General features: G+C 45.1%; 1 protein-coding gene across 1 annotated transcript in view; it reads left to right on the top strand.

Annotated features, from left to right (window-relative positions):
- SMYD3 (SET and MYND domain containing 3) overlaps positions 1–8,408 on the top strand; it is a 1,332,179-nt gene extending 1,323,771 nt beyond the window's left edge. Inside the window, exon 12 of the mRNA XM_073672800.1 lies at positions 8,203–8,408. Coding sequence (XP_073528901.1) covers positions 8,203–8,304 — 102 coding nt within the window. The 3' untranslated portion in view covers positions 8,305–8,408. The remainder of the gene's footprint in view (positions 1–8,202) is intronic.
- The last annotated feature ends 16,256 nt before the right edge of the window (positions 8,409–24,664 follow it).

Here is a 24,664-nt window from a genome sequence, read left to right as displayed (position 1 = left end):
GCTCCATGCAGGATGCTGGCCCCCATATAACGCTCCATACAGAATGCTGGCTCCCATATAACGCTCCATACAGGATACTGGCCCCCATATAATGCTCCATACAGAATACTGGCCCCCATATAACTCTCCATACAGAATACTGGCCCCCATATAACGCTCCATACAGGATACTGGCCCCCATATAATGCTCCATACAGAATACTGGCCCCCATAAAATGCTCCATACAGAATATTGGCTCCCATATAACGCTCCATACGGATTACTGGCCCCCATATAACACTCCATACAGGATACTGGCCCCCATATAACGCTCCATACGGAATACTGGCCCCCATATAACGCTCCATACAGGATACTGGCCCCCATATAACGCTCCATACAGAATACTGGCCCCCATATAACGCTCCATGCAGGATACTGGCCCCCATATAGCGCTCCATGCAGGATACTGGCCCCCATATAACGCTCCATACAGAGTACTGGCCCCCATATAACGCTCCATGCAGGCTGTTCCCCACACATAATGCCCCACGCAGGCTGTTCCCCCCACATAATGCCCCACGCAGGCTGTTCCCCCCACATAATGCCCCATGCAGGCTGTTCCCCCCCTTATGTCCTATGCAGGATGACACCCCCCCTTCCTTATAATGCCCCATGCAGGATGTCACACACACCCCCTCCCTTATAATGCCCCATGCAGGATGTCACCCTCCTCCTTTATAATGCCCCATGCAGGATGTCACACCCCCCCTCCTTTATAATGCCCCATGCAGGATGTCACCAGCACCCCCCTCCCTTATAATGCCCCATGCAGGATGTCACACACCCCCCTTCCTTATAATGCTCCATGCAGGATGTCACCCCCCCTTATAATGCCCCATGCAGGATGCCACCCCGCTTCCCTTATAATGCCCCATGCAGGATGTCACATACCCCCCCTTATAATGCCCCATGCAGGATGTCACACCCCCCCTCCCTTATAGTGCCCCATGCAGGATGTCACCCCCCCTTATAATGCCCCAAGAAGGATGTCACCCCCCCCCTCTCTTATAATGCCCCATGCAGGATGTCACACCCCCCCTCTTATAATGCCCCATGCAGGATGTCACACACCCCCACCTCACCCCCCTCCCTTATACTGCCACAGGCCTCCATACAATAAAAAAAAATCAAATACTCACCTCACGTCTCACCTGCTGCCGCTGCTCCGGACTCCTCAGTGTCGCCGGCCTCATCCCACTCTGCGCTGTGACTGCTCAGGAGAGAGCGCGGTGTAAAGACGTCACTGCGCCCTTTGACCTGAGACGTCACAGTGCAGCAGCCGTGGAGGATGCAGGAGCTGCTGCGGAGGCCCGGGGAGGGGTAAGTATTGTGCCGGGTGCCGGGGCCCTGAGCAAGCGGGGGGAGTGGGCGCTGACACCGCTCTCCTCCGCTCACGGGTCCCATAGCGCGTGGTGTGCCCGACGGTGAGGCCCCCCTGCCTGCTCAAGGCCCCGGCATTTGCCCGGGTGCGCCGGGTGCTGACGCCGGCCCTGCGGGGGCCCTATGAGGGGACGCACAAGAGGGGGGCCCCAACAGTGCCAGGACAGTCATGCCCTGATGGCGGCCCTGCTGGAGGGGTCCCCTCTCCCTCGGGGCCCCCGTTCAATGAACCGGCTGCACTGGCGGTAGGGCCGCCCCTGCGGTGATGAATCGTCCTTTTTCACTGTCCCAAGCTCTGGAACCATCTACAAAATACTCAGCAGAGGAGTTAGTGAGTGGTACATCAGTAATATTTGCCAAGCCCTTTATTTCAGCTTCCATCAATGCCTGACAATCATGTTCATGTGACATATCAAACTGAGCTTCCTCATCTGCTAATTTAAAAAGCAGTGGCAGGTCTTGGCTCATGGTCCCTCCTTCTTCCCCATCCTGATACTTTCCTCTCTTTTCTAAATCCACTGGAAGTAGTGTAGCTGGATTTAGAACATTACAGCATTTGATAGTTATATGGGGGGATGTAAGAAGTGAGACTTCATATTTTGTCAACCTTGATGCTGAGAGGTGGAGGGTCTGAGCCTGTTGAAGTATTTCAGATACAGAATGAGGAACTTTAAGTGTGAGGGGGCTTCATAACACTGTGTCCTCTGTTTTTTTAACGAGTTCTGAAGCAGCTGCCACAGTTCTAACACAAGTAGGAGACCCCATAATGACTGGATCTAGGGTTACAGAGTAATACCCTAGAGGGCGCTGCCTACCACCATGTTCTTGGGTAAGGACACCAGATGCATGTCCAGCCTGTTCGTGGCAGTACAAAGTAAAAAACTTGTCATAATTCGGTATACCTAGAGCTGGTGAGGCAGAAAGAGTGAGCTTGAGGGTGTGAAATGCATCAATGGCCTCAGAATTAATAGTGAAAGGCTCAATTTTGAGGCATTGTAACAATGGGGACATAATACTAGAGGCATTTCGTATCCAGAGACGGCAGTACTGGACCAGGCCCAAGAATGCACGAAGGGACTTAGTAGATCTTGGAAGGGGTATTTTTAGTATAGTCTCAATCCTCCCTGGGCTGAGATGCTTAATGCCTGGAGACAGGCAATGCCCAAGGAAAGTGACTGTGGACTTGCACCCTTTATATAAACACCCCACCCGACTCTGATGTATTTTTAATGGCCGGTTCCTGGCCTGGCAGCATCTTAGTAATTTCCATAAGTAAGGGGTCACTGTCTTTCTGCAGAATGACAGAAACTAGATCATCCCATGTAGCCTATATGCCTCCTGAACACCCTGGAGGCGCATTCTAAGTGTTAAGGGTTTTTTGGGGGGTTCTGGGAGCTGGGTTGCTAGGGCAATAAGTTCACTTGGGGACCAAGGGCGATATGTTTCTATTGGCCATACTTGGGGGGGATCGTGTACCTGAACATTATCAACCATCCTAGGAGGTTGAAACTGTACATGACTAGTGGTCCTCATAGGGAACAGAGGCACCCTGGGTGTTGTCCCTGGGTGTGAAGACCCACAGGACCTGCAACAATTAACCCCAGGGGGATTCTGATGACCACAATGTCTGCAATTCCATCCCATTGACCCAGCATAAGGCAGGGGTGCTGAAGGGGGTGCTGAATTTGCATCAGGTACAGAGACTACAGGGGCCTGAGAGTTTTTCAAACTATCATAGATTACATAAACAGTTCCATGCCTAGTTTCCTCTGATTTATGTTCACTCATTGAGAGACGTTGCTACTTCTAACCACATCCTAGCCTGCTCTAGTTTGTTTTTATCTTTCAACCATCCTTCCCAATTGCAGATATATTTCTCCCATTCCTTCTCTTCCAGATTTCCCCACTTTCCCATACCAAATTTCCGCAATGTTATTTCACATCCGTCTACTGCTACTTTCCCTTTCAGTCTCTCCACTATCTCACATGCTGGAACTGGGGCCACGCCCTTTGGGTCAGTCAATTCCTTAGTGTTGCCAGTCCCCATGACTGCAACCACTGTGCCAGAGTTACCGTAGAACTCTCTTCAGCACACCTAGTGCCTCTCAAACTCTAATTTTGATCCTGTCCCAGTCTCCTCTGAGCCTTGAAACATGGATCTTTAAGGAAGTACCAACACCGATTTTCCAGCCCTGTGAGCTAAGGAGATTCTTACATACAACCAAACAAATTTCTATCTACTATTGCAATTATTTCTGCATGATCATATAACATTTCCTGAGGTAATCTGCAATTATAAATAGCTGCCTCTGCAGTTTCTCTATCAACTGGGTTATTTCCGGGACAAAAAAGGAAGTCACCCAGGTGGGGGCATAGTAGTGTGTTTTTACTACCCAGTTCAAATGTTTTCCTTCTACACCTTGTAAAGGCACTGCGTGACAATTATATCTGCAATAAGTGTTACTTTCTATACTATATGTTTCCCGGTCTGGTTATACAGACTGAGCAAGAACTTCAACTAATGATTTTCCCACTCTTGAGCTTACACAAAACAGAACACAGACACTGAGGACAACGATTCTAATTCATCAAAAACTATTTAACAATACGTCAATGCACACTGCACAATCGCTGATATTAATCCCCCTGCTGTATTCGGGCTAAAAACTGCATTCAGTTACCGCTTTCTTAAGAGTGCCCTTATCAATTTACAGGGGAATTTAATACCCTCAGAGTACTACCTTACCGTGAAGGATTCCTCTTATATAGGCAATCACATTTCCCTGATCCTCTTATTGACCGATTTTCCTCTCCACCACATGTGAAGGAACACACCTAATGGGATCCTTTATCAAGCAGAGACCATAGTCCCTTATTGGTCAATCAAAAATCATTCAGTCCCACGTTCAAGGATCCTCATAGTTTACAATATCATACCACACATTTATGACGTAGACAAAACAAACAACATAAAACAAACCTCCGACTCCTGAAATATTCAGGAGAGCTGTGGAGGTGCCTAATCCCGACACACTGGGCAAGGTTGGTTACTCGTCACTTCATTCAATTATCATTCAACTGTCATTCAATCGTCAATTATACATCTAAAAACACATTGAAACGTAGACAACAGATTTTGCACATAAAAATTCAATCATTGGCAAGGGTTCAAAAATGATTGTCTTGTTAGGACCACCAATTACCCGTCCTGGAGCCCTCTAGGTAACACTGAATTATTAGTAACACAAGGGGTTACCTACCATGGATTTATTCAGTGGTTCCCAGAGAGATCCTTGTTGGACGGGTCCAGAGGAGGTCCGGTTGTGACAATCCCAGGTTTCAGGCACCATGTACTGATGTGGTAAACCCTTCTTATTTAGGGATAACTTTGGAATAGACAGCAAAGGGTCTTCACATTGCCAGTGAGATTCAAATTAAAATACTTCATCGGTGAAGGGAGGGAGACAAAATACATGCAACATGTATTGTCAGCAGGTAGAGTCTGTCTGAGACGGCTAAGACTCACCATATTTATTAGCTAGACAAAGCGGAACTACAAGCTTTACATGCAACTGAACAGGAAACCGAAATAGACTATCAGTGATAACACACTTCCCGTGGCCCAACGTAAAACCTTCTTGTCAGGAATCTCACAGGAAACCAGTATCTTAGTCAGACATTCCATAAAGCAAGTTTTAAGAGAAGACTAAAGAATAGACGAGCATATAATTGCTTCTAAATAATAATGAAGCCAGATATAAAATATTAACCATAACAACGGGAACCAGGACCTGCGGCTGGTTGTCATGGCTGTCATGCGGGTACTCCTGTAAATCCCAGCCATAGAAGTTGTAGTGCATGATATAGAAATAGTGATAAGGGGACTAATAAAAAGGAGACATCAAAGAGGGGAAAAAAGCAAATAAAAAAATTATTCAAAAAAAATTTGAATCACCTCCCATAAAAAATGTAATACAGAATATTCAGTAATGCCAAGTCTGTAAAAGTCCAATCTGACCATTGTTTTATGATTTAACTTGTACCGATGTATAGTTGTGAGATTACTTTTCTATATTTGGTCTCTATTAATTTATAAGCAATACCAGCATATTTAAGTTTTCACCCGTTAGTTCATTGCTTTATTTATGTGATATTATGATAGAATTTCTTCTCCTTTCACACATAATATTCTTGTGCATATATTTTTTCTTCATATTGGGTGTATAAAACTAGAAATAACTATATACAAGTTTAGTATAGATGTAATTGTATTGACTTGAAGAATCATTTTCCATGTAATTTTTAACACACAATGAGCTTCATAAAAAAATACCCCAAAAACGCTGGCAAAATAGTGGGTTTTCTCATTATTTCAATGCACTTGGATTTTTTTCCCCATTTCCAGTATGTTATATAAACTACAACTCGTCCCCCAAAAAATAAGCCCTAACACTGTTATAGCGACAGAAAAATTAAAAAAAGAAGAAAGGGAAAAACAAAACAGCAAAAACTAAACTTGCCCATGCCGGAAGAGGTAAAACCACTCCACCTGATGCTTGGCATCGTGCTTGGTAGTGTAAAGCTTGCATTCATCTGCTTTGTCATGGAAAACAATGTCATAAAGCTCCCAGCACTCATTTCTTTGGGTGCTGGTTTTAGTGCCAGAGAAGATTTCGAACACTGCAGTGCTCGGCCACTTTGAGCTTGTGTTTTTGTTGTTCCTCAACATTCCCACTGTCAGTTAGCTCTTTCTGTGACCCATTCTCTCACAAATGTCTGTAAAGGCAGTATATTTAGTTAGGAGCTGGATTTTATACACTTGTGGTCATAGCACTGAATGAAATACCTGAATGAAATGTTTAACAAAATATTCAAGGTGAGAGCTGCCCTGCCACTTCTTATGGTATTCGGCAGTCCACTCAATGTGATCATGGGGTGCTCATTTGTTAATATGGCAGTCAGTGGCTTTCTGAAGGCCCCCAGGACTATCATTTAAGATCTCCTATGACTACCAGCTCGAGATTGGGCTTCATAGCAGGTTGTCTTTTTCACAATATACTGCAATACTATTGTGCTATTGTATTGCATTTTATTACATAGATGATCAAGAGATCACAGGGGACTAATTAGAAATGAGAAAAAAAAGAACCTTAAAAGATATTTCTAAAAAAATATAAAAAAATATTAAAATTGAAAACAAAAATATAATAGTTTAAATCACCCCCCCTTCTCCAAACGTAAATAGTGAAATGTAATATATATATATATATAAAAAAATATAATTGTTATTTCCGCATAATTGCTGAATTAATTAAATATACAAATAGTTATCCCATGTGATGAACGCTAAAACAGAGAATAAATAAAAACTCCAGAATTTGCATTTTTTGGACTGCGAAATTCCACAAAAAAATGCAATAAGAAACTATCAAAACCTCAGCTTGACACTCAAGAAACAAACCCTCAAACAGGTCCCTCAACACAGGGCTGTGGAGTCTGAGTCGGAGCCCATTTTCGTGGAGTCGGTATAAAATGGACCGACTCCTAAAATATATAATAAATTGGGTACAGTAGTTCAATGCAGTTTGTAAGGAATATTTTTTCATAAGAATTTGGTAAAGTTATGAAATGTCCTATAAATGTCTGTCCTATTCCTGATCTAAGGGTCTAGACTTTTAGCGGAGATTAATCTGTACTACAGTAAATTTATCACTTAAACATGAGCCATGAATGAGGGAGTCAGAGTTGGAGTCGGTGTCATGGAAAATGAGGAGTCGGAGGTTTGGCTTACCGACTCCACAGCCCTGCCTCAACAGAAAACAAAAATTACAGGTCTCAGCAAATGGCAACACAAAACAAGTACATACTACATATATATTTTTTTACATTCTGATTTTTTTTCACCAATTATATAAAAAAAACTATGCAAGTTTGGTATCTCCTTCATCACACTGCCCTGTAAAATCCTGTGTCCACATCATTTTTTATAGAACAATGAACACTGTAAAAATAAACTCCAAAAATCTTGCAGTTGTTTTTCACTGTTTCACAGTAGTTCAATTTTTTTTGCATTTTTCTGTATTATTATATAATAACAAGAATGGTGTCACTCAAAGCTACAATTCGTCCTGTAAAGAAAAGCTTTGCGGATGAAAAAATAAAAACAATATTATGGCTTTTGGAAAAGGGGAAGGAGAAAGCAAAAACATAAAAATGAAAAATCGCCCAGACCTTAAAAGGGAATTTGCTTCCCCATCTGAGATTGGTATGATGGTGGGAAAGAGAACCTGATTCCAGTGATGTGTAACTTACCTAGGCTACTTGGTGCAGTTTTGATAAAATCATACTTTGCTGCAGATCTAGCAGTTCTCTGAATGCAGAGCTCTGAATAACCCTGTCCACACCACTGATTAGAATATTTCTGCATACACTGTGCATAGGCAGAAAGCTACCAATCAGTGGTGAAGGTGGAGTTATACAAGCTCATGAATATGGAAGACCACATTGTAGCAGGTTTACTAGTCCTCGCTAGAATCAGAGTCTATGTTGCTAGGTTTTTGCTACCTCATCTGAGAAAAGCATACTTTATGGACAAAATCTGATTAAGGAGTCAAAAGCGGTGTCCAAATACTTTTGTCCATATAAAGTATATACAAAAAGTGAAAATATATGTGTATGGCATTAAGTTACCTTGAATAGTTGAAATGGCAATACCACATTAGAACTATATAATATTAATATCTTTTCTTTTACTCTTTTATCATTCTTCATTTTTTCAGGCCTTTCAAATCATAAAAATAACACATGGAAGAGACCATCCTTTGACACAGGAACTGATGGAGCTGTTAGGAGAATGTGAGATGGGAATGGAAGCAATATAGAGAAAATCCTACATTACCATGTACTAAACAATATTCACTGTTTCTTTATCAGGTTATATTACAATAAGTCTTCACTGTAACATTAAACAAATGTACCAAAAATATCATCAATGGCCATCAATATGTTATGAATAAAAGTATTATATTTCAGCCCAATTTTTTGTAAAGGATTTGGTCTAAAACTGCCAGCCACATCAGTGTATGACTATGATGATGATTCTGTGGTTGGCAAGAACTGAAAAAGAGACCGAGGTGCTGAGGAGGTAATGTCATGAGAGGAGAAGGAGGGTGTTGGCCTCGGCACAGGTGATGTGCAGGTATAGGATCCTCTAGGGCAAAATTTATTTATTTATGTATTTATTTTGCTCACTTATATAGCGCCATTAATTCCACAGCGCTTCACAGACAATATCGGCACTGTCCCCATTGGGGCTCACAATCTACATTCCCTATCAGTATGTCTTTGGAGTCTGGGAGAAAACTGGAGAATACGGGGGAAACCAACTCAAACACGGGGAGAACATACAAACTCCTTGCAGATGTTGTCCTTGGTGGGATTTGAACCCAGAACCCTAGTGTTGCAAAGCTGCAGTGCTAACCACTGAGCCATCGTGCTGCCAATTTGCTTGTTCTGCTGTCAGCTGTGGAGTACGTGGTGCTGCTCAACCGTGCCTAGTCGTGGTGGTGCTGAGTCATACATGCGGGCATCTCATTTGTGGGAGACAATTCTTTGACAGTCTGCAGGCTTTGCAAGATGAGCATAAGCTGTTGACGTCTCAGCTCATATAGACTAGGAACTATGGCACCTCATCAGCACATGAAGCGACATCACCTACTTATTTGCGAAAAGCAAACCAGTCACCAATCAAAGCAAGTCTCCATCTGCCTTTCTCCTCGTGCTCATCTTTTCACCAGCCAGGCTACACGCTCAAGTAATACCTGGTTGGAGTCATCCACCACCATCCTGCTTCATGCACTCCGAGCGCGCCTCCTCCCCCTTCACCATCACTCTCGCAGATATCCATACTGTGTGTTACCAGAGTTGCGAACCTAGTCATCCACCTTTGAGCCCACTAGACACTCACCTGGTCAAGTTGCTGCTGGTACAGTCACTGCTGTACCACCTTGTGGAGTCGGCTGCCTTTCGAGAAATGATGGCATGTGCTCAGCCTTGCTGGAAGATACCCATCCATCAGTATTTCTCATAAACAGGGTTGCCCGCTCTGTACTCTCATGTGAGGGTGAATATAGGCCACCCTTTCGACTAGTCTTTGAGCTCAAAAGTGCAATACACTAGACACATTTGGGGCAGCAAATATGGCAGGGATAATACATGAGTTTCACAGCCCAGTGGATGAATGTTTTGAGTGGTAGCTGTGCACCACCGCAACCAAGCTATATTGTGTACCACAACTAGGAGCTACATCTGTTTACACCGCCAGATGGCAGTTATCTGTCTCCACCTGCACATCCTCCCAATCCTACTCAACAGACATGACCCCATCCCCAACAACCACATGGCACAGTGTTGATTTCACAAACCTCCCTCAATCTCTTTATTCATGCACGGTAAAAGACTGTCAAGCATTTTTACATCTTGAATACATGGGGAACAAAAGCTGTACAGTGGACTAGTTGCTGCTGTGCATCAAGCAGCAAATCTCAAACTAGCTGGCTCCTAGTCAACTGCAGCTGGGAATTGTTGTGATCATCAACGCCCGGAACATTCTTGCTGCCTTATGGATAGACAACTCATGCTCCCTGCATGTCACATATCCTGTATTTAACCCCTTTCCGACCATGTCAGTAACAGTACGTAGCTGTGCCCTGGGACTTATGGACCAGCTACGTATTATTACGCGCGCTGTGATCGAGCCCGCACACAAGCGGTGCGGGGCGATCGCCGCCGGGTGTCAGCTGATTGTCACATGACAACATCCGGGTCACCAGGAGCAGGACGTTAGTTTGGTCATGCGCAGTGTGCGACCAAAGTAATGTCTCCCCTGTGTGCAGCGCTGACAGGCTGCATGACAAAGGGAGCTGCTGCTTTTTGCTGCCGATCAGGCTGCTAAAAGTGAAAGTCCCATAGTGGGACAATGTGTAAAAGTAAAAAAAAAGGTAGAAAAGGGAAAAAAAAAAAAAAATTGTAAAAATATTAAAAAAAGAAAAAAATAATCCCCAAAAATTAAAAATATATTGAACTCATAATACTTATTTATTATGAAAAAAAAAATAATAAACCAATAAAAGTACACATATTTGGTACGACCTGACCTATAAAACTGTCCCACTAGTTAGTGAACACGGTAAACTGTCCCCTTTAGTGAACACGGTAAAAAAAATAAATAAAAAACGAAGCAAAAAACAATGCTTTATCATCATACCGCCAAACAAAAAATGGAATAACACGCGATCAAAAAGACGAATGTAAATAAAAATGGTACCGCAAAAAAACAAGCCACCACACAGCGCCATTGTCTGAAAAAAAAAAAAAAGTTATAGCTCTCAGAACAAAGCAATACAAAAAAATTATTATTTTCTAGAAAATCGTTTTTATTGTGTAAAAGCGGCAAAACATAAAAAAAACTATATAAATGCGGTACCGCTGTAAATGCAGTGACCCGAAGAATAACGCTGCATTATCAATTTTACCACACGCGGAACGGCATAAAAAAAAAAAAACGCCAAAAAACAATTGCTGAATTGTTGGTTTTTGTTTATTCTGCCTCTCAGAAATCAGAATAGAAAGCGATCAAAAAATGTCACGTGCCAAAAAATGGTACCAATAAAAACGTCAACGTGTCCCGCAAAAAACAAGCCGTCACATGACTGTCGGCCAAAATATGGAAAAATTATAGCTCTCAAAATATGGTGATGCAAACACTAGTCTTTGCAAAAAAAGCGTATTTTAGTGTGTGACAGCTGTCAATCATAAAAACCGGATATGAATCTGGTATCGCTGTAATCACACAGACCTGAAGAATAAAGTAGTCTAATCACTTATACCACACGAGGAATGGTGTAAACATAAACTCTAGGGTTATGGTTGTGCTAGGGTTAGGGTTGGACTAGGGTTAGGGTTGGGGTTGTATTAGGGTTGGGGCTAGGGTTGGGGTTTTTTCAAAAGTAAAGAAAAAAAATGACAATATGGCGACCAGTGTTGAGCGCAAGTGCTCGCTACTTGAGTTTGCATTGAGTTCTCGGGTATGCACTGAGTATCGCGGGTGCTCGATTGACATGCTCGAGTCTCTGCCCCATATGCTTCGCGGCCAAAAAAAACATGGCTGGGATCGCCTGCCATGCACGAGCAATCCCCGCATGTTTTTTTTTGGGTGTCTAACAACCGTGAAACATGCGGGCGGGGACTCGAGCATGTCATTCGAGCACCTGCGATACTTGGTGCATACCCGAGTACCCGATGCAAACTCAATTAGCGAGCACTTGCGCTCAAGACTAATGACAACTTATTCAATATGATGACCTAATGTTATCAAATTCTGTCGTACCTTTGGGTTCAAAATGTATACTATACCCCTTGATAAAATTCTTGAGGGGTCTAGTTTCCAAAATGGGGTCACTTGTGGGGGGTTTCCACTATTTCGGCACATCAGGGGCTCTCAAAATGCGACATGGCGTCCGCTCTTGACTCCAGGCAATTTTGCATTCAAAAAGTCACACAGTGCTCCTTCTCTTCTGAACCCTGACGTGCGCCCAAACAGTGTATTTTCCCCACATATGGGGTATTGGCGTACTCAGGAGAAATTGCACAACAGTTTTTAGGTTCCATTTTCTTCTCTTACCCTTGTGAAACTAAAAAAATTGGGGCAAAATTATCATTTTTGTGGAAAAAGTTAGATTTTTTTTATTTTCACGGCTTCATGTTCTAAAGTTCTGAGAAGCACCTGGGGGTTAAGGGTGCTCACTAGTGTTGAGCGAGCACTAAAATGCTTGGGTGCGCGAAGCTCGGGCCGAGCTCGCCATGATACTCAGGTGCTCGACCCGAGCAACGAGCCCAATGTTAGTCTATGGGAGACCCGAGCATTTTTGCGGCGGCACCCCCTGCAGTCTTTTAAAAGCCTAACAAGTGCCCAAAACGATAGTGACAGTGCTCAAATGACATGGCGACAGCATGGGGATCGCCCCAGGAAGCATTTCTGACCCCCAGGTCACTGCTGTCAACAACGTGGACAGAGGTATTAAGCCACTTTTAAGGGCTCACAATAAAACGATCAAAAATGAAACTGAAACTGCTTTCCTGTGAAATATGTTAAGGAAGTTCCTTTCCAGGGTAAAAACTTGGGTATAAGGTAAAATAAATAACCCCCCAAAAAAATACTCCTCCACACCTTGGGCTATGTTCACAAGTAGCATTTTTTATGCGTTTTTGCACGTTTGTATTGCTTTCAACTGTGACAAATGTATTCACTGGGAAATGTCATTTTAACATTTTACAACCTTATCTGGCCATGTGCTGTGTGACACATGCATATAGTGCTGAAAAGACATGGGAACAGCATGGGGAAGACCCCTGGAAGCATCTCTGACACCCAGGTCACTGCCTAAAAGTGTGCCCATCAGAAGTGATCCTTGCCGCATCAGAAGATGCAGACTTGCAACTATCCCTGTGCAAGTCCTTGTCCCAGGGCAGTGTTCAATTGTACCTCACCCATTCCTTGCAATACAAGCGCAAATATGCAGCCAACCACCCACCCGCAGGCTGCAATACCATACTGCTAGCTTGCACTTGAAATGGGACCTTTTAGTTTGGAGGAGGCCGAAGCTGGCCACTACCTCATGGTTGCTTTGGCCCCAGCTGCCCGGCGGCCGGGTGTCCATACTCGGTCCCCAGCCACCCCGCGGCCCGGTGTCCACACACGGTCCCCAGCCACCTGGGTGCGGCCGGGTGTCCATAAACGGTCCCCAGCCGCCCCTATCTCTCCTGTCACCTTCCCACACACTTTTCTTAGCCTGGCCTGCTTTAGGGCAGCATTGGACGAGCCCACCAGAGAACCAGACTCCTCCGGTGGGCCCTGGCTTCTCCAGGAGGTTTGGAGGAGATCGACGCTGGCCACTACCTCATGGCTGCTTCGGCAGCAAGGTATCCATACTCCGTCCCCAGTCGCCCGGTAGCCGGATGTCCACGCTCGGTCCCCAGCCGCCTGGGGGCGGCCGGGTGTCCATAAATGGTCCCCAGCCACCCCTATTTCTCCTGTCACCTTCCCACACACTTTTCTTAGCCTGGCCTGCTTTAGGGCAGCATTGGACGAGCCCACCAGAGAACCAGACTCCTCCGGTGGGCCCTGGCTTCTCCATCAGGGGAGTTGAGAGTGCCAAGGTGAGGAGCATGATGATGATGATAGAAGTTAGCATCTGCTTTGTTTTCTTTTAATACAAGCGTAAGTGTGCAGCCTGCCACCCACCCACCCCCAGGCTACAATGCCATACTGCTAGCTTGCACTTGAAATGGGGCCTTTTAGTTTGGAGGAGGTCGAAGCTGGCCACTACCTCATGGCTGCTTCGGCAGCGAGGTATCCATACTCAGTCCCCAGCCGCCCGGTGGCCGGGTGTCCACGCTCGGTCACCAGCCGCCAGGGGGCAGCCGGGTGTCCATACTTGGTCCCCAGCCGCCCCGCGGCCGGGTGTCCACACACGGTCCCCAGCCGCCTGGGGGCGGCCGGGTGTCCATAAATGGTCCCCAGCCGCCCCTATTTCTCCTGTCACCTTCCCACACACTTTTCTTAGCCTGGCCTGCTTTAGGGCAGCATTGGACGAGCCCACCAGAGAACCAGACTCCTCCGGTGGGCCCTGGCTTCTCCATCAGGAGAGTGCCAAGGTGAGGAGCATGATGATGATGATAGAAGTTAGCATCTACTTTGTTTTCTTTTAATGCAAGCGCATGTATGTAGTAGCGGCTAGGCCTGAGGTGGTCAGCGTTTTGGCGCATATCCTACCTCCTCCGAGGATTGCTGGGTGTTTTCCCGCTACTATCCCAGTTCTATGACTCCCGTTAAAACAAAGCTTCAGGTGATGAATGATGGATGAGGTGGTGGCAAAGGAGAAAGAGCAGGAGGAACAGGGACCATTCACATCAATATCAGGCCAGTCAACCCCACGTCTTGTAGGATATGTTTCTGTAACAAAAGGAGCGGTTCGGCTACACAGTTATAGGGCATACAGTGAGTGCAATGCCTACCAAAAATTTTGAGGCACTCCAATGCCCCTTGGAAATGACATGGAGGTCAGAGGGCCTTAATTAAACCTTTTTTTTCCATTTATAGCAACTGGGTCTCCTGTACAATGTTGGCCTAAGCAGTGAATGGAAGGCTTTCCAAAAATTATGAGGAACTGCAATGCCCCTTGAAACAGACGTGGATTACAGCGTACTAAAAACCTTCTAACTAGTGTTGAGCATTCCGATACTGAAATATCGGGTATCGGCCGATATTCGCAGTATCGGAATTCCGATACTTAATTCCGATACTTTTACAATATCGAATACCGGAATCGGAAGTTCCCATAATGCCTGCGCTCAGCAGTGTCTCTGAAGTATGACAAGCTTCCCACCCCGATCCTCCGCTCCCCTCGCCACCTCCCATCCCGATCGTAAGTTAGGACCGGGCGGGGAGCGCAGCACCAAGGAGCGGGGAGCGAAGGACCCGGGCGGGGAAGCCGGCAGTGAAAAGACTTCACCGCCGGCTTTCCCGTTCTGTGCTGCGCTTTCCCGCCGGTTATTTCAAATGAACAGCTGAGGTATCAGGTGATGCCGATCAGCTGTTCATTTGAAGTAGCCCCGGTGCCCTCAGAGGGTTCATGTGAGTTCATGCTTGACTGCATTGCATGAACTCACATGAACTTTCCCACTGCCACACAGGTCAGCCTCACCTCCCAGACCATCAGACCCGTCATGATTAGTGTGTGCGCGGTGTCTGTGCGTGTGTCTGCGAGTGTGTGCGGGGTGTCTGTGCAATGTCTGCGGGTGTGTGCGGTGTCTGTGCGATGTCTGCGGGTGTGTGCGGTGTCTGTGCGATGTCTGCGGGTGTGTGCGATGTCTGCGGGTGTGTGCGTGCAGGCAGACATAGGCCGATGTGACACTACTACTCCCATCGGCCTATGTCTGTCCCCCGTCCACTCGTGCCAGCAGGATCAGCTCGATGGGAGCAGTAGTTCCCATCAGCCTGATCCTGCTATATAAATTGCCCTACTGTGTCCCCAATAAATTTTAAATACATGTCATTGGTGGCCAGTGGTTACCTACAACAAATTAGTTTATACATTACCTGTCCCCGCCGATCGCCACCTAAAATAAAGTAAAAAATAAAAAACTACACCTATACTCACCTAGACACCTAATTCCCCGAAGCCATCGATCTCCTGTAATAAAATATAATATAATAAACCACAACCTTATCCTTACCCCTCCGTAGTAGTCCACGAGTGTCCCACAATGATCTCCAGTTTAGAGCAGCCACATAGAATGTGACCGCTCTGAACCGCTGCCGCCGCTAGAATGACAGCATAAGCGGGTTCGCCGGAGTTCAGGCAGCGCTGCTCCGGTTAGCTCCTTTACGGCCCTGCTGTATCGTGAGAAATTCCCACGGTACAGCAGTGCCATAAAGGAGGTCTCCGGAGCTGCGCTGCCTGAATGCACTCCGGTGACCTCAGTCAGTGGCTCCCGCTGCCGGGAGCGGACGTGTACCCGGCAGCGTGAGCTTACAGCAGCCATGCACAGCTGTCACCATCTCGAGATGTGACAGCTGTGCATGGGAGATCAGCGCAGGAACGTGGACAGGTAACTATTTTTTTTTAGTAAACTAAGAATTAAATAAAATGGTGTGTTTTATTTCAAATACATTATTTTGTTCTGGGTGTAGTGTGTGTTTTTTCTTTTTAACACTTTGTAGGTTAGTAATGGGGGTGTCTTATAGACGCCCATCATTACTAACCTGGGCTTCATGGCAGCTGGCGCTGACATTGACCCCACCACTATTACCCCCTGCCACCGCACCAGGGCAGCGTGGAAGAGCGAGGCTAAGTGCCAGAATTGGCACATCCTATGGATGAGCCATTTCTGGGGCGGCTGACGGCTGGTGTTTCTAGCCTGGGAGGGGGCCAATATTCATGGCACCCTTCCTGGGCTATTAATATCAGCCCCCAGCTGTCTGCCTAGCCTTTGCTAGCTATTAAATTAGGGGGGACCCCACGTCATTTTTTTGGGAGGGTCCCCCATTTTAATAGCTAGTAAAGGCTAGATATTCAGCTGGGGCTGATATTAGTAGTCTGGGAAGCTCCGTGGGTATTACCCCCTTCCCAGGCTTCAAACATCTGCCCCAGCCGTCTGCTTAACCTCCGCTAGAGCCTAAAATTATGGGGGATCCCACGCCAATTTTTTTTTAAATAAATCCTTTATTTTAACACTAAATGACATTTGAGGAGTTAATAAAGATGCAGTCCCTAAATTATTATTTATTTTTTAATTAATTTTTCCCAAAAATTTTGACGTGGGCTTTGCCATATTTTTGTATGCCAGCCAGGTACAGCATCCAGCTTCTATGAATGCGACATTTTCCGGGGTGGCTGCGGACTGCAATTTGCACCGGGGGGGGGGGGGCAGAAAGCTTGGGCCTCCCTGCGCTGCAGATTCCATCCCCCATCTGCCTAGTTGTACATGGCTGGACACAAAAATAGGGCGAAGCCCCACGTATTTTTTTTTTTAATTATTTCATGAAATTCATGAAATAATTAAGAAAAAAAGGGCTTCCCTATATTGTTGTGTCCAACCAGGTACAAATAGGCAGCTGGTGGTTGGGAGCAGCCTGTTCCTGCCTGCTGTACCTGGCTGGACACAAATATAGTGCGCAGCCCCATGTCAATTTTTTTTTAATTATTTCAGGAAATTCATGAAATAATTAAAAAAAATTGATGTGGGGCTTCGCCCTATATTTGTGTCCAGCCAGGTACAGCAGGCAGAAACGGGCTGTCCCCAACCACCAGCTGCCTATTTGTACCTGGTTGGACACAACAATATAGGGAAGCCCTTTTTTTCTTAATTATTTCATGAATTTCATGAAATAATTTAAAAAAAAATACGTGGGGCTTCGCCCTATTTTTGTGTCCAGCCAGGTACAACTAGGCAGCTAGGGGCTGGAATCCGCAGCGCAGGGAGGCTCAAGCTTTCTGGGCCCCCCCCCTGCTGCAAATTGCAGTCCGCAGCCACCCCGGAAAATGGCGCGTTCATAGAAGCGCCATCTTCTGGCGCTGTACCCAACTCATCCAGGGCCCTGGTGCGGTGGCTCACTGGGTAATAAAGGGGTTAGGGCCAGCTTGGTATTATCAGCTGGCCCTAAGCCCGAAATTCATGGGGTCACGCCAATATTAGACATGACCGCCATGAATTTCTAGTAAAGTATTTAAAAAAAACACAAACACCCAGAATAAAGTCCTTTAATTGAAATAAACACACAATTCTTTATTGTTCTAAATAAAACCATACTCACCATCACGCCTATTCCAGCTGAAGCCAACGATCTCCTGTAATAAAAGAAAAATAATAAAGCAACCTCATCCTTACCTTTCCATGGTTCCCAGGACAGCTTCAGCTCTGCTACATCGAGATGACAGGCTGGACCGCAGCAGAAAGCTGCCATCCAGCCTGTCATCCCGCAGACACTGAGAAGCGCAAGCATGCTTGCGCTCCTCAGTGTCTCGCTGTGACTGCATAAAGATGAGCCGAGGTCATGTCCAATGAACTCGGCTCACCTCATGCACGTCACTGACAGCGTGGGAAAATTCTCCTGCACTCAGCGCTTCAGCGTGAGAATTTTCCCACGCTGTCAGTGACGTGAATGAGGTGAGGTCATGTTCAATGATCTCAGCTCACCTCATGCACGTCACTGACAGCGTGGGAGAATTCTCACGCTGAAGCGCTGAGTGCAGGAGAATTCTCCCACGCTGTCAGTGACGTGCATGAGGTGAGCTGAGATCATTGGACATGAACTCGGCTCATCTGGATGCCGTCACAGAGAGACACTGAGGAGCGCAAGCATGCCTGCGCTTCTCAGTGTCTGTGGGATGACAGGCTGGATGGCAGCTTTCTCCTGCGGTCCAGCCTGTCATCTCGATGTAGCAGAGCTGGAGCTGTCCTGGGAACCATGGAAAGGTAAGGATGATGTTGCTTTATTATTTTACTTTTATTGCAGGAGATCGTTGGCTTCAGCTGGAATGGGCGTGATGGTAAGTATGGTTTAATTTAGAACAATAAAGAATTGTGTGTTTATTTCAATTAAAGGACTTTATTCTGGGCGTTTGTGTTTTTTTTTTAACTTTGACTATAGGGTTAGTAATGGGGGTGTCTTATAGACGCCTCTCCATTACTAACCTGGGCTTGATGTCAGCTGGCATTATAAGCTGACATCAACCCCAGCCCTATTACCCCACTGCCACCGCTACAGGGCAGTGGGAAGAGCGAGGCTAAGTGCCAGAATTGGCGCATCCCATGGATGCGCCATTTCTGGGGCGGCTGACGGCTGGTGTTTCTAGCCTGGGAGGGGGCCAATATTCATGGCACCCTTCCTGGGCTATTAATATCAGCCCCCAGCTGTCTGCCTAGCCTTTGCTAGCTTTTAAATTAGGGGGGACCCCACGTCATTTTTTGGGGGGGTCCCCCATTTTAATAGCTAGTAAAGGCTAGGTATTCAGCTGGGGGCTGATATTAGTAGCCTGGGAAGCTCTGTGGGTACTACCCCCTTCCCAGGCTTCAAACATCTGCCCCAGCCGTCTGCTTAACCTCCGCTAGAGCCTAAAATTAAGGGGAACCCCACGCCAATTTTTTTTTAAATAAATCCTTTATTTTAACACTAAATGACAAGTACAGTAATCAACACTGTCACTGTACTTCTTATATATGTGACTGACATGTTTCTATCTATCTAATCTATGTATGATTCTCTATTCCTTCTATTCTAAATTGTCGGGTACAGATGCTGAATTGCCGGCCGGCTTTTTTAAAGAGACGGTGCATGAAAACACTATTATTTTTTTAAATAAATCCTTTACACTAAATGACAAGTACAGTAAGCAACACTGTCACTGTACTTCATATATATGTGACTGACATGTTTCTATCTATCTAATCTATGTGTGAAGCTCTATTCTGTCTGTTATAAATTGTCGGGTACCGCTGCTGAATTGCCGGCCGGCTTTTTTAAAGAGACAGTGCATGAAAACACTATTATTTTTTTAAATAAATCCTTTACACTAAATGACAAGTACAGTAAGCAACACTGTCATTGTACTTCATATATATGTGACTGACATGTTTCTATCTATCTAATCTATGTGTGAAGCTCTATTCTTTCTGTTGTAAATTGTCGGGTACCGGTGTATGCCGCTGATGAATTGCCGGCTTTTCGCGTAATACATTCTACATTATTGTTAGTTGTTTTCCTTCATGTAGAATTAACCTACAAGGAAAGAAAGGGTTTATTTTCATTCTGATATTTGTGTCCCATTGACTTGCATTGATTTCCGGTATCGGAATCGGCGATATCCGATACTTTTTGGGTATCGGTCCGATCCAATCCGATACGATATTTCCTGATATCGGAAGGTATCGCTCAACACTACTTCTAACCATTATTGGGGAGTGGGTCTCCCTTAGTTTTCACCTTTGCATTGAAAAGAAAAAGCTGACTAAAATTAGGAGGAAATGCAAGACGGTTTTAATGCCCCTCGGAAGAGACGTGGAGGTCACAGTAGCTTAACAAGATGGTTTGAATGCCCCTTGGAAGAGACATGGAGGTCCCAGTAGCTTAACAAGACGGTTTTAATACCCCTCGGAGAGACGTGGAGGTCACAGTAGCTTAACAAGACGGATTTAATGCCCCTTGGAAAAGTGGTGGAGGTCGCAGTAGCTTAACAAGACGGTTTTAATGCCCCTTGGAAAAGTGGTGGAGGTCACAGTAGCTTAGCAAGATGGTTTTAATGCCCCTCGGAAGAGACGTGGAGGTCACAGTAGCTTAACAAGACGGTTTGAATGCCCCATGGAAGAGACGTGGAGGTCGCAGTAGCTTAACAAGACGGTTTTCATGCCCCTTACAAGAGCCATACAGTACAGCATTTTAAAAACATTATTCCCATTATTGGGGAGTGGGTCTCCCATAGTCTTTGCTTATGCCTTCCAAGCAAAAGCTGCCAAAAATTAGGACAGAGGAACTTGCAATGCCCTTTACAAGAGCCATGCAGTACAGCATATTACAAACATTATTCCCATTATTGGGGAGTGGGTCTCCCATAGTCTTTGCTTATGCCTTCCAAGCAAAAGCTGCCAAAAATTAGGACGGAGGAACTTGCAATGCCCTTACAAGAGCCATGCAGTACAGCATATTACAAACATTATTCCCATTATTGGGGAGTGGGTCTCCCATAGTCTTTGCTTATGCCTTCCAAGCAAAAGCTGCCAAAAATTAGGACAGAGGAACTTGCAATGCCCCTTACAAGAGCCATGCAGTACAGCATATTACAAACATTATTCCCATTATTGGGGAGTGGGTCTCCCATAGTCTTTGCTTATGCCTTCCAAGAAAAAGCTGCCAAAAATTAGGACGGAGGAACTTGCAATGCCCTTTACAAGAGCCATGCAGTACAGCATATTACAAACATTATTCCCATTATTGGGGAGTGGGTCTCCCATAGTCTTTGCTTATACCTTCCAAGCAAAAGCTGCCAAAAATTAGGACGGAGGAACTTGCAATGCCCTTACAAGAGACATGCAGTACAGCATATTACAAATATTATTCCCATTATTGGGGAGTGGGTCTCCCATAGTCTTTGCTTATGCCTTCCAAGAAAAAGCTGCCAAAAATTAGGACGGAGGAACTTGCAATGCCCTTTACAAGAGCCGTGCAGTACAGCATATTACAAACATTATTCCCATTATTGGGGAGTGGGTCTCCCATAGTCTTTGCTTATACCTTCCAAGCAAAAGCTGCCAAAAATTAGGACGGAGGAACTTGCAATGCCCTTACAAGAGACATGCAGTACAGCATATTACAAACATTATTCCCATTATTGGGGAGTGGGTCTCCCATAGTCTTTGCTTATGCCTTCCAAGCAAAAGCTGCCAAAAATTAGGATGGAGGAACTTGCAATGCCCCTTACAAGAGCCATGCAGTACAGCATATTACAAACATTATTCCCATTATTAGGTAGTGGGTCTCCCATAGTCTTTGCTTATGACTTCCAAGAAAAAGCTGCCAAAAATTAGGACGGAGGAACTTGCAATGCCCCTTACAAGAGCCATGCAGTACAGCATATTACAAACATTATTCCCATTATTGGGGAGTGGGTCTCCCATAGTCTTTGCTTATGCCTTCCAAGCAAAAGCTGACAAAAATTAGGATGGAGGAACTTGCACTGCCCCTTACAAGAGCCATGCAGTACAGCATATTATAAACATTATTCCCATTATTGGGGAGTGGGTCTCCCATAGTCTTTGCTTATGCCTTCCAAGCAAAAGCTGACAAAAATTAGGACGGAGGAACTTGCAATGCCCCTTACAAGAACCATGCAGTAAAGCATATTACAAAAATTATTCCCATTATTAGGGAGTGGGTCTCCCATAGTCTTTGCTTATGCCTTCCAAGCAAAAGCTGACAAAAATTAGGACGGAGGAACTTGCCATGCCCCTTAAAAGAGCCATGCAGTACAGTATATTACAAACATTATTTCAATTATTGGGGAGAGGGTCTCCCATAGTCTTTGCTTATGCCTTCCAAGCAAAAGCTGCCAAAAATTAGGAGGGAATGCAATGCCCGTTCGAAGAGTCTTGGAGGTTAGAGGTAATTAAAAACATTTCAATGCCCCTTGGAAGAGCTGTGGAGTTCAGAGTGGTTTAACAAGACGCTTTTAATGCCCTTCGGAAGAGACGTGGAGGTCCCAGTAGCTTAACAAGATGGTTTTAATGCCCCTTGGAACAGTGGTGGAGGTCGCAGTAGCTTAACAAGACAGTTTTAATGCCCCTTGGAAGAGACGTGGAGGTCACAGTAGCTTAAAAAGACGGTTTTAATGCCTCTTGGAAAAGTGGTGGAGGTCGCAGTAGCTTAACAAGACGGTTTTTATGCCCCTTGGAAAAGTGGTGGAGGTCACAGTAGCTTAACAAGACGGTTTTAATGCCCCTCGGAAGAGACGTGGAGGTCACAGTAGATTAACAAGACTGTTTGAATGCCCCTTGGAAGAGACGTGGAGGTCCCCATAGCTTAACAAGACGGTTTTAATGCCCCTTATAAGAGCCATACAGTACAGCATCTTAAAAACATTATTCCCATTATTGGGGAGTGGGTCTCCCATAGTCTTTGCTTATGCCTTCCAAGCAAAAGCTGCCAAAAATTAGGACGGAGGAACTTGCAATGCCCTTTACAAGAGCCATGCAGTAAAGCATATTACAAACATTATTCCCATTATTGAGCAGTGGGTCTCCCATAGTCTTTGCTTATGCCTTCCAAGCAAAAGCTGCCAAAAATTAGGAGGAAATGCAATGCCCGTTCGAAGAGTCGTGGAGGTTAGAGGTAATTAAAAACAGCATTTCAATGCCACTTGGAAGAGCTGTGGAGTTCAGAGTGGTTTAACAAGACGCTTTTAATGCCCCTAGGAAGAGACGTGGAGGTCCCAGTAGCTTAACAAGATGGTTTTAATGCCCCTTGGAAAAGTGGTGGAGGTCGCAGTAGCTTAACAAGACAGTTTTAATGCCCCTTGGAAGAGACGTGGAGGTCACAGTAGCTTAACAAGACGGTTTTAATGCCCCTTGTAAAAGTGGTGGAGGTCGCAGTAGCTTAACAAGACGGTTTTAATGCCCCTCGGAAGAGACGTGGAGGTCACAGTAGCTTAACAAGACAGTTTGAATGCCCCTTGGAATAGACATGGAGGTCCCAGTAGCTTAATAAGACGGTTTTAATGCCCCTTACAAGAGCCATACAGTACAGCATCTTAAAAACATTATTCCAATTTATTGGGGAGTGGGTCTCCCATAGTCTTTGCTTATGCCTTCCAAGCAAAAGCTGCCAAAAATTAGGACAGAGGAACTTGCAATGCCCTTTACAAGAGCCATGCAGTACAGCATATTACAAACATTATTCCCATTATTGGGGAGTGGGTCTCCCATAGTCTTTGCTTATGCCTTCCAAGCAAAAGCTGCCAAAAATTAGGATGGAGGAACTTGCAATGCCCTTACAAGAGCCATGCAGTACAGCATATTACAAACATTATTCCCATTATTGGGGAGTGGGTCTCCCATAGTCTTTGCTTATACCTTCCAAGCAAAAGCTGCCAAAAATTAGGACGGAGGAACTTGCAATGCCCTTACAAGAGACATGCAGTACAGCATATTACAAATATTATTCCCATTATTGGGGAGTGGGTCTCCCATAGTCTTTGCTTATGCCTTCCAAGAAAAAGCTGCCAAAAATTAGGACGGAGGAACTTGCAATGCCCTTTACAAGAGCCATGCAGTACAGCATATTACAAACATTATTCCCATTATTGGGGAGTGGGTCTCCCATAGTCTTTGCTTATACCTTCCAAGCAAAAGCTGCCAAAAATTAGGACGGAGGAACTTGCAATGCCCTTACAAGAGACATGCAGTACAGCATATTACAAACATTATTCCCATTATTGGGGAGTGGGTCTCCCATAGTCTTTGCTTATGCCTTCCAAGCAAAAGCTGCCAAAAATTAGGATGGAGGAACTTGCAATGCCCCTTACAAGAGCCATGCAGTACAGCATATTACAAACATTATTCCCATTATTGGGTAGTGGGTCTCCCATAGTCTTTGCTTATGACTTCCAAGAAAAAGCTGCCAAAAATTAGGACGGAGGAACTTGCAATGCCCCTTACAAGAGCCATGCAGTACAGCATATTACAAACATTATTCCCATTATTGGGGAGTGGGTCTCCCATAATCTTTGCTTATGCCTTCCAAGCAAAAGCTGACAAAAATTAGGACGGAGGAACTTGCAATACCCCTTAAAAGAGCCATGCAGTACAGCATATTACAAACATTATTCCAATTATTGGGGAGTGGGTCTCCCATAGTCTTTGCTTATGCCTTCCAAGCAAAAGCTGCCAAAAATTAGGATGGAGGAACTTGCAATGCCCCTTACAAGAGCCATGCAGTACAGCATATTATAAACATTATTCCCATTATTGGGGAATGGGTCTCCCATAGTCTTTGCTTATGCCTTCCAAGAAAAGGCTGCCAAAAATTAGGACGGAGGAACTTGCAATGCCCTTTACAAGAGCCATGCAGTACAGCATATTACAAACATTATTCCCATTATTGGGGAGTGGGTCTCCCATAGTCTTTGCTTA

The sequence above is a fragment of the Phyllobates terribilis genome, unplaced genomic scaffold (assembly GCF_046119375.1).
Source record: "Phyllobates terribilis strain yellow unplaced genomic scaffold, ASM4611937v1 Scaffold_3__8_contigs__length_932513732, whole genome shotgun sequence".
Lineage (NCBI taxonomy): Eukaryota > Metazoa > Chordata > Amphibia > Anura > Dendrobatidae > Phyllobates > Phyllobates terribilis.
Note: the sequence above shows the minus strand (reverse complement) of the source record. Positions and strands in the feature narration are given on the sequence as shown.